The sequence below is a fragment of the Carassius auratus genome, chromosome 43 (assembly GCF_003368295.1).
Source record: "Carassius auratus strain Wakin chromosome 43, ASM336829v1, whole genome shotgun sequence".
NCBI classification, from domain to species: domain Eukaryota; kingdom Metazoa; phylum Chordata; class Actinopteri; order Cypriniformes; family Cyprinidae; genus Carassius; species Carassius auratus.
In genome coordinates this window covers 5,337,330-5,354,469 of record NC_039285.1, presented here as the reverse complement: position 1 = coordinate 5,354,469, position 17,140 = coordinate 5,337,330, and the positions used below count along the sequence as shown (strand labels likewise).

Genomic DNA, 17,140 nt, shown 5'->3' with positions numbered 1-17,140 from the left:
TTGCAAAGGTGCAAATGAACAGTGGCAAGAGGTATGTTTTAGGTTAAAATGTATATATACACTGTATGTTCCTGTGTCTCAAGTGGTAGAGCATTGCGTTCCCAGGGAACACAGGTTAGGTAAAAAAAATGTTAGCCTGAATGCACTAAGTGTATGTGTGTGTGTGTGTGTGTGTGTGTGTGTAAATATATATATATATATATATATATGTGTGTATGTATGTATGTATACACACAGGCAAACATTTAAATGCTTCATGGTAGATATGAAAAATAATAATAAAAGCCACAATTACAATTACCTATGCAAATACACACACACACACACACACACATATATATGTATTAAAATATTCATATGCAGATATCACAATCTTAATGGGTTAAATCTTGAAAGCTGACCAACATTGCAAAAAAAGCACATCAAGGTAGAATACATCTGAATAAAGTTGGCACATTAAGTTGAAGTTTATTCGCAAAAAAAAATAAAAGTGTGAAAAAACAACTTTCAAGCACTGTAGTCATTTGTAACTGCATTGTTTTATTGCCTCTGCATACATCCAATACCCAATATGCAAATTAGCAACATGAAGCTTTTTCAAGAGCCAACAACATTTTTAAAAATTAGGATTAATTTACTTTACATATAATACATTTTTTTCACATGTTAATAAATACCATAAAATCTGTCAAACATTTTAGTCTAAATAACTCTTTGACCATGTGTATGTTTTCATTCACAGTTATCTGTACTTAAAAACAACAACAAAAAAATCTGTGTCCATCTATACAGCATAACGGTGACTAAAATGAAATGTACACTTAGGAAAAAGGCATGTTCATTTGCAATATTGATGTTACGAGCATGACAACGTGCTCCCGCTGTTAATCAGCACCGGTGTCTGTCGACAGTGCTGGAACGATTTCTCGTGGTATAAAACTTTATAAAGACAATTATAAATAACACACTCTGCAAACATAAGAAAACTCTGTGGATGTGTAAAGCTGTTGCATGAGAAGTTAAAAAAAAGGCATGTTGCTCCAAGCCTGGAGAAAGTGGAATACGACACCAAACCTTGGTGGAAGATAATTAAATGTGAAAATGGGCACCAATTCTTCATCTGCTCTGATACCAAATAAAGTCAGAAAAGCAGTGGGTGCCTTAACTGTTCATAAATCCAATTACCAACCAATAAATGCACAACGCACTTGATTGTACATCAATGCATATTGTGTGTAGATAGATATTCTTATGAATTATCTGCATTGAGGAAGTTTACATACTAATATATACTCCACTGCTTTATGTAAACTATAATACAAGTATCAGATATTCATGGATTATAAATGATTGTAAACTGATTTTAGGATATATGTGTGGCAATGCCGCTCGAGACAAATGGAAACCAACATCAGTGAAGTGCGTAATATTGAGATCGTTGCGTTCCCTGCAAACACCAGTATCTCTAATATCAGGTGGCTACTGACAGATTTGAAAATTGTGCAATTGTTGATGCTACAAACACAACGTGTCGGTCGCTGAGGATGTCTGTGACAATTACAGAAGTCTACCACATGCTTATCTGTGAACCACACCTAAAGACTTCATTCATCTGTTTCATGGAGGTCTGTTGCTTATACGTTTATCCAAAAACCTTTAGTCCATGAAAACGTAACCGGTGATTAAACCAGACGTCGTCTGAAAAACAAGACTGGCTTTTTGTAAGATCATTAGTCTCAGACTTCCTCAACATCAGCAGGATTGATATGTCCCTTTTCAAAACCAAAAAAAAAAAAAAAAACTCATTCTGAATGAGAGCGTCTTGCACAAAACCAATGCCTTGGCTGGCGAGAGAAACGCCCTGAGTCGTGCCAGAAGAACTCGTAAACATCATCATCGTGCTCATGAGTGGATTTGTAAACGTTCTTGATGCCCAATTAAACAAGGGGGAAGATGGACTGGTTCTTTCTGCATTTTTTTACACTCCCTGCAGTGAAACTGGGAACGTCTGGCAGTCAGAAGCGTTTGTTATGCTAAGCCCAGTTGAGGCTGAATCCCTTAGAGAGCATCACCGCCTCCAGGTCCTTATCCTCTTCTTTCTCCTGGAGTCTCTGCTCCTCCAACAGGGCCACCAGAGAATCCCTTTGCTCGACTACCTCCAACATTTCATTAAGAATCCGTTTCTCCTCTGCAAGTTCCTTCTCGGTCTTCAGATGGTCTGCAGAGAGTGAAAAATTGATTGTATCACTTTTTTTGGTTTAATATTATGATCAGGCCTATACTGGAGTACAAAGTACCATCTACTGCCATGCGTTCTCGGAGCTCCTGCTGCAGTCGACTCTGTCTGTCCTCCAACTCCAGCTCACGAGCACTGCAGAGAGGAAGGAAGAAGTAGAATTGAATGGAAGAAGGGAACAAATGTCTATTAAACTACCGAGATCTTTGATGTTCAAAGATATTGGATTCCTTGATGAAACATGGAAATTAAGGAACCATCTGCCATTAAAGCCCAGAGATGTTTGGTTTATGCTTAACAGTCCAGACAAACATGAGGGTCTGGATGAGCAGATGTACTTTTAAGCCATGTACTTTGAGAAGAACTAAAGCAAACGTTAAAAGCACTGTTGGATCTTCTTTTATTTGGTTGATCAGTTTTATTTTTAAACTTCTTGCACTGTTATTAAAATTATATTTAATAATTACATACTATTTAATAATTACATACTACTTGCAAATTCTGTCTAATAATTATATTCATATTAAGGTAGCCTCATTACCTTAAAATGTACATTGTAAAAATGGATATTCATTTTGAGATTTGCTAAAGATTAAATTTTAAAGTCTTATAAAGTTATAAGTGCATTTAATATTAACTCTTAAGTGAGCACTTCTACATTCTGGAAAATCTAAATGTAAAAACAAGCACACGTAATTACATATCCAATACTGTCAGACTGAACGTAAGAGTTGATGACAAATGTGATGCAGCCAAGAACTGCAAAACTGTTAATATCTCCCTATGGAAATTCCACAAACATGGTTTTTCTTTTCTTGATGAAAAACACTTTGTAATTTGGGTTTTGTTGATGAAACTGTCCTTTCGCCTGAACGTATGGCCATTTGGTGCTCATCTTTGAGTCACAGTTGATTACATCTGTGGCACAGTCACTATGTAATTGCATCTCGTATCCACACCATGTAAACAGAGCAAAACAGATTTAAATAAATGCATCTGGTATAATACTTCAAAAAAAACATCCAGACAACTTCAGACAATATACTAGTTTGTTAATATTACATTTGAGTTTTTTATTTATAAATGAATGAAAATGAATAAATAAACAAAAAATAATTAAGATTTGCATGCATTAAAAAATGCTAATTCTTAATTTTTAACTTAAAGGTTTTGGCTTATTTAATACTCTTAAAAAAGAAAATCATAAAATGTCAGAAAATTAATACAAATGTAAAACACCCTATTGCTAAAAACATCAAGCTGGTTCAGCAGATATTTTTTCCCACTTTTGGCTGTTGTTTTGGAGAACAGTGTAAATCTGTTGATTTTATATATATATATATATATATATATATATATATATATATATATAGAGAGAGAGAGAGAGAGAGAGAGAGAGAGAGAGAGAGAGAGAGAGAGAGAGAGAGAGAGAGAGAGAGAGAGAGAGATTTTTTTTTTTATTCTCTGAGAAACATTAACATACAAGAATATGGGTTTCTTTTTAATGAATAAATAAATAAAGCTCTGATTTATTTTTAGAGTTTGAAAAAAGTTAGAATATAAAATTAAGTTAAAATTAAGAGTATTGAGCCATGGGAAATGGCCAATGAATCCTAAATTGGGTGTTTACTCACAATATCATCAGCTCCGATTCATAGCGCACCAAGGCATTCTTCTCCTGGACCAGTTTAAACCATTCCTGCATCAGCTTTGGATCGTCCTTTTTACCCATTCCTGCAAGAAGCAAAATGTAGAAGCATGAGGAACCTGGCAGTTAACCACTCGCTGACACAGACACCCACACAGCAAATGCGATGACAGCCAAGCCAGGATGTCTTTATCAGGACAAGAGTAGGGTGGGAATGTGGAAGACCGTGATGAGGTCGAGCCTGTCGGGTTCACAGAGGATGGCGTGGAGGTACGGCTTCTGATTGGACAGCATATCATGATCATTGCTGATCAGACTGGACTTCTGAGGCATTTGGTCTTTTTCAAGGCAGTGGATATTGCTTCAAACTTTGAAACCCTTTTTTGTAGGACTACGTCTATTAATTATGAAAGCTACCCAATGTCACAGGTATATGTCAAAAAGTGTGAACATCTAAGCTTGGTTTTACCTTTGTGGGTCCATAGTTTGCTCCAAGGAGGTTTACTCCACAAATTAAGTTACCCAACTGTATACCATTTTAGCCCAATGGCATGGCAATAATTACGGCCTATCATAAAGAAATGTTCCCGTTTCTTTACAAGTTCAGCTCTGACTGAATAAGTCAACAGCCGACTGTATTGGTGGCAAAGTGTTAGAAATAATTTGTACCCTCTTAAACATTATTATTATTTACAAATAATATACATATATAAATAAGTATAAATAACACGTGACAGTTCAAAGGATTATTATTTTAAATAAACACTTTTATTCACACAGTATATTTTAAATTGATCATAAAGAGTTATTTTTTTTCTATTTCAAATAAATGCTGTTAATTTTTTTATTTATTAAACATTAATTTTGCTTTACAAAAATAGAATAAAATACATAAAATATATATGATTATTATAAATACAAATATACATTTTAAATATACAGTTATACAATATATATATATATATATATATATATATATGGCTAAATAACAAAGACTGATACAATTATATTACATATATTTTTTAGATATTATAATTACACAAATAATTGCAACAATACTTTTTATTAAATTAGCAAAAAGTTAGATTTTTTTCCTCATGTATCATAATATTACATTCTACACAGAAATAATTAGTATCACACTGGCTTTATAATGGCTTTAAACTTGCACTGAAACTGGAACATTCCTTTAAAAAGAGCTATGGGTTAAACTTGAATTTTCTTCACCTGCAGTGCAGTTAGACGTTCCTCTAACATAAAAAGCCTCATGGCATGTGCTGAAGTCCATGATCAATGCAGAACACTGTCAACCGGCTGTATGTGGGAACAACTGTACATGTCAGCCCATGCTAGTACAGTCCCAGAGATCTATAAAAATCCCATCCTTACGCTCACATACATAAACACACTAGTGAAGCCAAGCACTGAGATGAGCTATCACACGGCAAACCTGGATGCAGCATGACGTACTTATAGCTGACGGAGAGCAACACAAAAGGGAAAAAGACAGTACACACATATATCGAAACGGCTGTGCTCGCGGTTGCTGGCCTTGACTGTTTTAAACACACAGAGGCAAAGTAGAGGTCCTCAGACACAAAAACAGTGAGAGACGGTGACAACGGAGGACAGGGAGGCTAAACTTATCCAGAGGGACGCACTGTGAGTGGCCTCCCCCACACTCAGCCCCATGCTTTTCCCAAGAGGAACAGAGAAAGAAGAACCACAGTTAGAACAGTCTTAGAACAGCCACGCTAACCTCGTGCCAAAAGAGCAGTTTTATACAGGCAGAGTTACACACACCAGATCACAAACTGACAAAAACACAATGTTGCCAAACTCTTGCGCTACAGCATGTACAGTCAACATGAAATGTAAAAAGCTTACTAATTTATTGTGATATTTCAACCAGAAATTTACTGAGAACAGTATATATGTAATAATATATAAAACACAAATTTATAAAATAAAATGTCAGTCATTTCTAATTAAGTTCGTGTTGACTTAAAATTTGAATGTAATGGTAAGACAAAGACATAAAAATGACTACCAAGTTTGGAGACCTCACTTTCCTACTGTGTTCCCCTTACACATGCTATCCTTCATAACAAATTATCAGTGTTATGGAAGCATATGAACACACAGTGAATATATAATCTATGGATTACCACAATACAGCTCTGTAAAGGTGCTGTGAGGTTGGGACAGTTTTAGAACTTGGTTTGAGCTGATGACAATCATGCTGTTAATTAAATTCACACTTACAGTCAGCAGAGCAGTTTCCCCCAAAATAGACACTAATGATCTGTCTCATCATATTACTGCAGGTCTGCTCTAATGTACTAATTAAAACTGCATATATGCTCATCCTCTTTAGAAAGTTTTAAGTGTATAGAAAATAAAAGTAGAAACTTGATCAATTAGGGAACCTAAATATGGGCCTAACTTAAGCTGCTACTGCTGAGGGCTGGGCGATATACCAAACATTTACCACATATTCGATTTTTTGTTGGTGATATAGAATTTTAATAACATCTAATCTCAAAAATTCTTCCAAATTAATTTTCAAATTTCCTGATTCATTAGTCAATTTGGGGCAGATGTTCATGAAAATCCTTGCATGGGACACTACATGTTTAAAAATGTAATAAATATTATTCCTGATTATTACAATTAATTATTTCCTTAGATATGAATGATTTTAATTATAAATGACACTAAATAATAATGACTTTGTGATACCAAATAAAAAAAAAAAAAAATAATAATAATAATAATAATATTATATATATATATATATATATATATATATATATATATATATATATATATATATAAAAATAAAATAATAATAATTATATATATATATATATATATATATATGTGATAACATTTCACAACAGGAGCATCAATTGACTCATGGAATCGAATATTGGCAAAAGACTGAAAAATATCGTCCAGCCAGCCAGTTGTTCGCCTGCTCCAAATTTCTATTTGTACATCAGAAGCACTGACGCAATCTGCTGGGGGAAATCCACTAAGCCTGGACACACATGGGCAGGGGAGAGGACTTTGTAGTTGAAGGGCAAAGGCTGTACTCCAGTGGTCAAAGTAATGCCGCTTGCCATGTTTTTATGGTAACAGCTTGCCGGCGGAAAACATGACGGGGTTTACGTTACCTTCAGGGGCACAGCAGGGGCAGAGGTACAGGGCTCTTCGGCGAGGGGTCCCGACATAGGGCTCAACTTCCACAACACAGGAAAGTTATGAGAGAGAGAGAGAGAGAGAGAGAGAAAGAGAGAGCGCAATAGCAGATAGAGAGAGAGTGAGCAGAGCGTTGGAGGTGACCAGAAGGATGAAATCAAGAAAGAGGAGAGAAAGAAAGAGATGTGGAAGAGAAATAAAAGTGAGGAGCGAAATCAAAAAGAGAACGAACTATCGGGAGAAACTGAAAGCAGCAGTGTGATGTGACATATTGGGAGGAAATGACACAGGACAGAGCGCAAACATGAATGAACTGAGAAAGAGACGTGAAATATCATGCTACTCTTTGAACTTTTCCTTCTGTGGCACTACTGAGGGCAAATAAGTAGCAACTCAAGAGCAAACCTAATGCCTTCACAGGCTACATCAAAGAAGTACAGTATGTAACTGCAGCTCTCCTAAAAGCTAAGGCTGAATTATTATATCATCTTTGGGGATATTCCTGGGTGCAAAATATATTTCTCAATCCTCTCACTACGTCTGATGTGGAAATCAGCAATCTATACGGCGGGTGTCAATTCAGCCACAAGAGGAAAAAGAGCTCTAGACAAAAATGCATCATATGAACGTTAGAAGAATGATTGGCACCAGAGTAAATGATTTTGCCAGTGATGCATGGGAGCAAATTAAAAGCCAGATCCTTGTACAATGTTTTATGCTCTGCAAAGCTAAGGATGACAGAATGGTCTTTAAAATGCTGAAACAATTAGATGTCGGGCAATTCACAACAAGGGGCTATCACAGAGGAGTTTGTTAACGCAACCCTCGAATGCTCAAATTCAACATTGTTTGCATTCAGAAATGGCTGAAACTAATCAGCACTGATGTAACAGTCTTATGTGAAGGTTGGTTTAGTTTCCTATTTTATCCAAGTGAGCACTAGTCTGACCCTATCAAAAAAAAGCAAAAAGCAAATAGACATTAAAAGGGGTATTTCATTCAAAGGATTTGTTTCAATCTAATATGCACTGAGTACTCATCTCATTTCACTGGCTCATCCTCTGCAGTTATGGGAAGAATTGGTAACAACTGATCCATGAAAAGCAACAAGCTCACATTCTTATGTGGACATGCATGGAAACGACCCACGGGAAACAAGCCATAAACAAATGCAGACCAATGCAAAGTTACACAGAAAGCAACAAAATCTTTCTAGGTGTTTTTTTTTTTTTTATATATATGACGACCAAGTTTTCCCGCTATGCTTGAGTTTGAGCTAGAATTACAAGAAATCCACCAACTGTTAGCAGGTCCACCACCAACTAGGTTGTGATGAAAAAACTCGCTTTTACAGGAAAATCAGTCCAAGCAAACAGCACACATATTAGCCATTTAATCTATGTGCAACATTTACAAAAATGAAAGAAAATGTAGCCACAAGAAGCAATTATGGGGTTGCAGCATTAAAACACCAAACAGAAGTCTTATCAACTTTTTTTCAAACTTATCAAATTTTGCTTGCTTTAGGATTTCATATGCTGTTTCCATCAAATCTTCATATAATTTACCAGAACATTTAAACATGTGAATATGTTGTACTTACCTGGGTTTTCTAATTAAACAATTGTTGATATATACTCTGAGCATGTGTAAAGACCCAAAAACAAATGCCTAAAATAACCCTTATTACCCTGCAACATCTTGTTGCATTGAAAAAGATTCAGAAGGTGGTTTAAACAATGCCTCAATGTCCTTTAAAAACAATAGGGTAATTTATACACCATCACAAACAGCGCTCCACGCTATCTCCTGTCTGCGTGGGTGATCTTGGCATGGCTTGCCTGTAACTTCACAGTGTGATCAACAAAACACCACAAGACAACACAGTCATTCAAACAAGCACTCAACAGATCCACAGCATGAGATATAAGGTTAGGGAACACAGTGAAGACGAGCCACACATGATTAGATCAATCGCAATCAGAAATGATGCACTGAACACTGGGATCTCTCGGGGTCTCTATGCAACTGAGCAGGTATGGGAGGAAAATATGAAAGCTAAAGTGCTGGCGGGTAAAAGCAGACAGCCATAGGCAGCTACAGAAGGCTAGAGGGGAGGGGCTTAATCAGGATTGCAAGCTAGCTACATTTGATTAAGCATTTTGGATTTCAGATGCTGCTATATACTAATGGCACATTTTTAGTTTGCACACTTTGATTAAAACTAAAAACAGCAAATCTAATGCCAGAGCCATTTGCAAGCGACCAATTTTTGGTTAAAAGAATACATAATAAATGTTTGGTTTGATTTTTAAATAGTTTTATAAAAATGATATAATCGTTAAAACTGAAACATGTGTGTATATACATTATATATATATACATATATATATATGTGTGTGTGTGTGTGTGTGTGTGTGTGTGTGTGTATATATATATATTGTATATATTAAGTGAATCAAAATTAAATTTTGCAGGGCAAACTGACAGTATTTAGGCAGAGGGAAGACTCAGTAAGTACAGGGGGAAAAAAGGGCGTCAGATGTTAGTCCATTTCAAGCAACAGATTTGAAATACATACCGCCCAGATGCAAATCCAGGATCTCACTGTAATTAGACTCTCCCCAATAGTCTATAATAAGGATATATTAGAAACATGTTACTGCACACACAGGCACAGCCAGTAGCTTCAAGTGATGCATATGTTGCACACAAACACACACGCTCACACAGTAAGGTATGCTGAATACACACATCACATTTGTTATTCGGCATGTAAACACATGTAGTTACTTGCATTTATATTGCATGTCCTGTAATGGTAGATGAGCACATAGATTTGTTGCATTGCTGTGTTCCGCCACAAGGAAAAAACGAATATGTTTTTCTATCTTTAATTAAACACCCTTCTACCTATTTATCTACAATCTAAAACTCTTCTTATTCAGTGTATATCAGGCATTTTAACTCTAAATATTACAGATAATGTGTGCAGTTTGTGAATATATGATATATTAAAGAACAAAAAACAAGAATATAGCATTTAACAGACGACTTACAATGTTAGGATCCACAAAACAGAATGATATAGATTAAAAACTGAAGAAACAGCCTATTTATCATTTATAGTGGCTCACATCCAGTGAGGCAGCATGCAAATCTATGTTTGGCATGACCGGACTGACGGGGCATGCAGTTGAGACACACATGAGGAGAGACCAGGATGTTCGGCTTGAGAATGGCATGATACGCAGAGATGACTACAACAACTACTGAAGTTATGACCATGGATACCTGAGCGCCTCTTACGCTGTTTTGGACTAACACTAGTACCTTTATACAACCCTTAGAGAGAGTAAAGAATAAAAAGAGATTAAGAAACACTAGATAAAGGTGTGATGGAGGGGAGAGAGGAGGCAAAATTCATCATTTTTCTTCTACTGCCTATAATTACCCTACTGCTAGAGAATCACAAATCACAAATCCATACATTTTAATTTGTTAGAGCTACGGCTACTTGATTTTGAATCCAATAATGGAAAGGATTGGAGTAATTCTCTCAGCTGTTACTGTAGTACATATCAAAAGGAAAATCCAAATTTGTCATAGCTTGTCATGTGCAATTAAATGCAGAAAACACATGAAATATAATAAGAACAGCCATTTAATTATTTTTCAGAGATTTCAGATATACAGCCAATCGTATGTATTGAGATTCAATTGCAGCTCAACTGGAAAGCTCAAAAAGCAAGTTTGACCTAAATAGTTTAGAGCTGAGCATAACTAGAAAAAAAAGATATCCACTACAAAAAAAAAAAAAAAAAAGTCTATGAATTTCAAGTTTTTTATAATTGTCATTGTCTATTCCAGGCCTGGAAATCACAATTCCGTGACATTTCCAGGTTTTCTGTAACCATATGAATGTAATGCAAATGTTATGTCTATGTTGAGCCTGGTGTCACAAATTTAGTGATTAAATAAAACCTTCTTGCAAGGTTTGTATATGAAAAAAAGGCATAACATTACTATGCATCAGAATACTTAGTATACCTAGTTAATCATAAGGCAAATATTGCAAAAACATAATTTTAAGCTTGCACTGTAGTTTGAAGCTTGAATTTAGAAACAACAGCAAGCAGCGCTCTGACCTAAAGACCAAAGTATTACTACAAAGAAAAGCATGACATATGAAGATCTGCTCCAAGGCTTTAACCCTTAAGCAGCACATCTGAGGAAACATTCAGACTGAAGTGAGACTTAAAGAGAGAAATACCTGCTTCCCCTCGCAACGCCTTTTCCACAGCCACACCTCTCTCCTCTAACTGCCGCTGTTTCTCTTCCACCTGCTCCAGCTGCCTCTGAATGATCTGAGCAATCAAAAAGCAGCTTCTTGTTCATTTTGGAATTTTACACTCTTTTCTTCTGCATAGCGATGGCTGAAATTCAACTTTCTGACAACCTCATGGAAAAAAAAGTCATTAGTATGCTTTCACCTGGGCTCTGTGGAGTCTCTTGAGCTCCTCTTGCTTGGCCTGCCTCCGTGCAGCTTTCTGTACTCTTCTTGTTAACTTGGCATTGAGTTCCTCCTCCGTGTACGTTTTCTGCAATAGGAAATTAAAAATAAGATCCTGCGCTCTTGTAACCGGTGTCCAGGTCAGTTATAGATGGATCCTTGCCTGGCATCTCATAGATGTCTAAAGCAAGGATTTTGTGGAATAGAAGACTACAGCGGAGTCTAAAACAGAGCCTAATGTCAAAGCTAGGAACTGCCACAACATACTAAATACTTCTGACTGACAATTCTAAAGCACCTCTAGATGCGATTTTAGCATTATAATCAAGTCACAGAAATCAAACATAACTTTTTTTTATCACAATAATGGTACTGTTTATGTATTTTTGCTGGAAATTCAACAAATTATAAAAAACACAAAAGTATATTAAGTACACCATAAAAAAAACAAAAAAAAAAAACACACAATTGTACTACACCTGACATAAGAACAAAAAAGGCTCAAAACAATACAAACAAAAGACTCAAACTTTAAATCTGCAGACCATGACGATAGATAGATAGATAGATAGATAGATAGATAGATAGATAGATAGATAGATAGATAGATAGATAGATAGATAGATAGATAGATAGATAGATAGATAGATAGATTTCTTTGTGTATTTCATTGGTATATTGCACAGAGCCAATAAATTGTAACAAAGTGTAAGACAGAAATACAAAAAATAATTGACTGGAGTTTTTTTAAGAAAGTTTAGTAGAAGCTATGAAACAAGAAAAACGAGTTGGTACACAGTATAGAAAACAGTATGCAGGTAAATAGCCAGAAAGCCTTTTAAGAACGTTTTGTGATACAGTTACATCCTCCAACAGAAAGGGGGCGCTTTAGCCTTCGCCATGCTGCAGAAAATGGTTAGTAAAACAAAGCAAACATTGACCAACAATAACAGACGGGGGTTAGGCATGACGGTGTGATATGGCAAGCGTAAAACGGGTAGACCAATGGGAATGAATGAACACACTACCTTTGTGGCATACGATCTCTTGAACGCCAGTGCATGAGGTACATAAACAGACTTAGAAAAATAAATTAAACAAACAAAACAAAAATTATGTGATTAGATGGGTTAATGTACAGTTAAACAAAATCAGGATTCTATGACAACAAACAAAACTACAGTTAACATTTAAGGACGCTGGGATGAGTGCAAAAGTACAAATTAATGCGACGTGTTTTTTTACTCAAGTAAACTAAGGGTCCAGAATTAACCCCGGCAACTAAACTGAATATTTCACAGACAGAATGTGAAATATTCATCACATTAACCAACAAAACTAGTAAGAAATATATATATATATATTTTATCTATGGCCAGAAATTTTCACCCACCAATGGCAAGTGTGGCAAAAAGTTAATTTTGGACCTTTTCAGATGAAATCTAGATTACCTAGAAGATTTGCTAGGGAATACCAAAAAATTAAAAAATACAAATAAATAAATAAAATACCTGTGACCTGTGTCACAACCAAAACTAGGCAAGTTATGAAAGTCAGATGAACACTGCACTCTAAAAGTGCCTACAAATTATATGTTAAATTATTTTTGGTGGACACCAGAATATGATTTTTTTTGTCCTTCTACACATCTAGCCCCAATCTCTCTCTATTCACCTTCAGACAAACACAGCAAGGCTAAAGAAACTTGATTTCTTACAGGTTACGAATGAAATGCAATACAGAAATACAAAATAGAAAAATATTTCTTACATGTGCTTATCTAAAATATTTACTGGTTTGTTGCCATAGTGTTGCAATCATGTTCTGTCTGAAACCAAGTAGCTTCTAGCTGCTGTGCAATACATCACTGAAATACCTCCTCCTCTTTTCCTTTCTCTTTCTCCACATCCTTCATTTTCACAATCTTTTCTTTGACTCTTCTTTCGTTCTCCCTCTCTTTTGACCTTTCCTTGCCCTTCTTTGTTACTCTTTTTCCTTTTTCCTTTGCCCTGTCCTTATCCTTCTCTTTGGATTTCTCATCTTTTTTCAAATCTGATACCAAGTCAAACAGGTCCATATGACGCTGAGAAGAGTAAAAGATTTCATTAAAATCGGAGACTCTGCAGAGAGAAAACATTTGACTCAAATGAGGAAAAAAACAGCCATTTATATTATATACTTACATCACCCTTGGACTTCTGAGAGGATCTTTCCAGTACATCATCACAGGAGAGATCAGAGTCCTCAGAAAAGCTCAGATTTCTCCTCAGACGTAAATCTACATCAGTAAATTAGAGAGAACTTTGCATTAGAAAATCACCAGTTAAAAGAGACTTTGAGAAAACATGTGTAAGTCAAAATATACTCATTAATATTCTGCAAGATTTTAACACAACCCATGAGGGTCTGACGTGAGCCTGAATGAGAACTGGTCGGCATTTTCACGGCATTTTCACTTTTGCTTATTATAGGTACCACAAAATTATCTTAGCAATATATTAACAGTAGAGTCTGCTGGAATCATTTGAGAGTCAAATCATTGAATCTAATGAGAATAAATGAAGGTTTTGATGCGGTTTTGGAAAGTAGCTGCCTATTTAGGATTTATACTAGATTTTGGAACAGAGCTGGCGTAGACAATGATGGATTCTGACAAAGGGGAGTTGTTCAAATGAAAAAATTCTAGCTGACCTGAGGACCTGTCCAATGGTGATTCTTTCTTCTTCCCAGAGTCTTCAGTTGTAGAGCTGGAGGATGTGCTTGGGCATGACTTGTCGTCTTTTTTTCTTTTTGTCCTTCTTGTAGCCAGAGAACACTGCCTTCCACAGGGACTTGTGTTTGGGTGGAGTCTCTTCTGTGCCAGAGAGCCTTTCATTTTTGGCTTTCTTTTCTTTTTTGTTCTTGCGCGGAGAAAACAGTGAACTGCGCTTCTTGCTTTTGCCCCCTGTTGAGCTTTCTGAAGATGTGACAGAACTGTCCAAGGTCTTACTGGTTGGTGTGGTGAAGAAACGGTCAGGTGGTGTGTCTGTCTGCTTTTTGGACTCCAAAGCCTTCACTGCAGAGTCCTTGAGTGTGTTTGATTGCTTTTTGCTTTTCCCTGTTGTCTCAGGAACATTCCAGGCTACTTTTGCCACAGCACCCTTGGCAGCATCTGATTCTTTCATCTTCGTAAGCTGCTTGGACATGGCGTCCTTCAGAGCTTGGCTCTTCACAGACTTTTCCCGTGCCCGCATTCGCTCTTCTGCAATCTCCTTGGCTTCAGGAGAAAAACGTTGGGGACCCTTTGCTGTCTGGGAAACTCCACCAGGTATGTTGGGCTTGCCATTTTCCATTGCCAGTGCCAGGTGCAAAGGCGGCTTCTCACGGTTGACCTTGCTGGTTGGCGGGGTGTAAAATCTTTCCAGAACACTTGTGTCCGGAGTGCGGTCATCATATGTTTCTTCAACGTCGTCAGCAAATGGTATCTCTTCTACACACTCCACAAAAGACTTTCTCACTTCTTCACGTCGTGGTTTATTCGGTTCCTTAACTCTCATAACAACAGGTGGGTTAGTTCCAGGGTCTGGAACTGGAGCCACAAGTGGTTTTGGTTGAGGAGGGCTAACTGGAGTCTTAGGTTTAGGGGGTGCAGTCTCAGGTTTAGGTTCCTCTGTGGCTTCAAGAAGGTTGTCCCAGGACATCTGGGACCTTTTGTTTTGGAGAGAAGCTGGTTCCTCATTAGGTGGAGGTGGTGGGGGACTGGAAGGAGGGGTAAGCATGGTAGAATCAGAGTTGTTGTAGCTGTCACTAGCTACTGTCTGACTTGTAGTCACGCTTCCATTAAGACCCAACCCTGAACTGCTGCTCAAGTCCTTCTTTTCAGAACCACTACTCTTAGGTTCCACCGGAGATATAACCTGACCCTCCAAAGTAATGTTGATCCTGCGTATGACAGAACGGCCTGTGAAAGAAGGCTTATGCTCTTCAGACAAGTCCTCTGGGGTGAAAGACTTTGGAGATGGTGATCCAGGCGTTGGAGTTTTCACAATGCTCTTCTCCACTGATGGTTTGCTTCGCTCCAGAGGAGAGAGTCCTAAACTCTTTCTGATCTCTGCACTCTTCAACCAGAACTCCTCAATGAGGTCCGTTTTCTTGACGGGGGTTTCCTCAGGCACTGAATCTTTCAAGGGTTCATTGGTTCTCTTCTCAGAAGCAGGTTTAGCCAAAGGAGTGGAAGTGATAGCTGGGACTGGCTGAGTCCTGACAGGCGAGCTTGTGGAGAGGGGTGAGGGTGGCTCGTTGCAGGGTTGTGACTGAGTACATATCGGAGACAAAGGATTACCTGTTGGAGAGCAGGCACAAGGCTCATGCTGTACAGGAGATTTAAGAGACGTTGTTTCTGGTTGTGGAACAGGTTGGGAGCAGATGGGTGACAGCGCAATAATTTGAGCAGCAGGTGAATAGGGACTTTTAGCATCAGGACTAAGAGGCAAGGGAATGTTTGGTTTGACATCATCAAGTAGATAGGGCTCAGGAAAAAAACGTGCACCAGGAGATTTAACTAGTATTACAGGAGAAACTTCTTTTACCTGTAGAATGAGAAAATTAATGGTAAAATGTTACAGTAAGAAGAGGCTTTTACCATTTTTAAATGCCCAGCATACAAGTCAGACAAAGACATTTAGATCCCAGAGCCCAGTATCACCTCTTCAATGGGTAATGCAGGTTTTTGGATTGGAGACAGCACAACATCCACAATCAATTCCATTGGATTTGCAGACGTTTTCTCTGCAAGGATAAATAAAACTGGCTCAAATATTGATGGACATTGAAAATCATTAAAGCCTGCATAATTATGAAGCAATTGATGTAATGTGTTCAGAGACGCAAGTTATGCAAGTGCATGAACATTTGCAAGCATCAGTCTCAAACAGAAATGGAAAAGGCATGTATTTATTTGATTATGATAAGGTTATGAATACCAGTGTTGGAAACGTGTCCCTGGATCTCTGCTTTGCCATTATCCACTGGAAGCATCACCACTTCATCAATGCAATGTGAGCGAGCTTCAGCCTCTGCATCTGAGGGAATGTCCTCTGTGATATTATAGAATTTAAAACATACATTTTAAAAAGGAAACATTTTGTCCACATGAATTTAGACAAATGTATAAATAATATAAATTAAATAAATTACAAAAAGAGGAAGTAACACAATCTATTCAAAGACCAATGAAAGTAACTAACTTATGTAAAACAACATTATCTTATGTTTGTCAGTAGGCGACGATCTTTAAATGTCAAGACTGTTAACCTAATTTTATGTAGCAAAGTAGTGAAGGGGTTTTCAATGAATTAAATTCTAACAGTTAACTTCCTAAAGGCATAATGATATATCACCATAAAATGGCACATGGATTTGACAAACCTTGATCTATTTCAGTGCCTGGCTCAAAGTCAGGACTGCCGGCTTCTGCTTCTGGGTCATCATCCTCTTCACAGGGCTCTGGGATCACAGGAGAAGAAAAATAAGATGAATACAATGGTCAAAAGTCTAAAAG

General features: G+C 37.1%; 1 protein-coding gene across 1 annotated transcript in view; it reads right to left on the bottom strand.

The window, feature by feature from the left end:
- Positions 1-520: 520 nt before the first annotated feature.
- Positions 521-17,140, bottom strand: part of LOC113061528 (protein-methionine sulfoxide oxidase mical3a-like) — a 64,050-nt gene continuing 47,430 nt past the window's right edge. The window contains 15 exon segments of the mRNA XM_026230693.1: positions 521-2,218; positions 2,298-2,371; positions 3,871-3,970; positions 9,670-9,720; positions 10,383-10,433; positions 11,362-11,455; positions 11,582-11,689; positions 12,630-12,680; positions 13,478-13,684; positions 13,785-13,879; positions 14,293-14,353; positions 14,355-16,169; positions 16,286-16,368; positions 16,563-16,676; positions 17,008-17,085. Coding sequence (XP_026086478.1) covers positions 2,034-2,218; positions 2,298-2,371; positions 3,871-3,970; positions 9,670-9,720; positions 10,383-10,433; positions 11,362-11,455; positions 11,582-11,689; positions 12,630-12,680; positions 13,478-13,684; positions 13,785-13,879; positions 14,293-14,353; positions 14,355-16,169; positions 16,286-16,368; positions 16,563-16,676; positions 17,008-17,085 — 3,167 coding nt within the window. The 3' untranslated portion in view covers positions 521-2,033.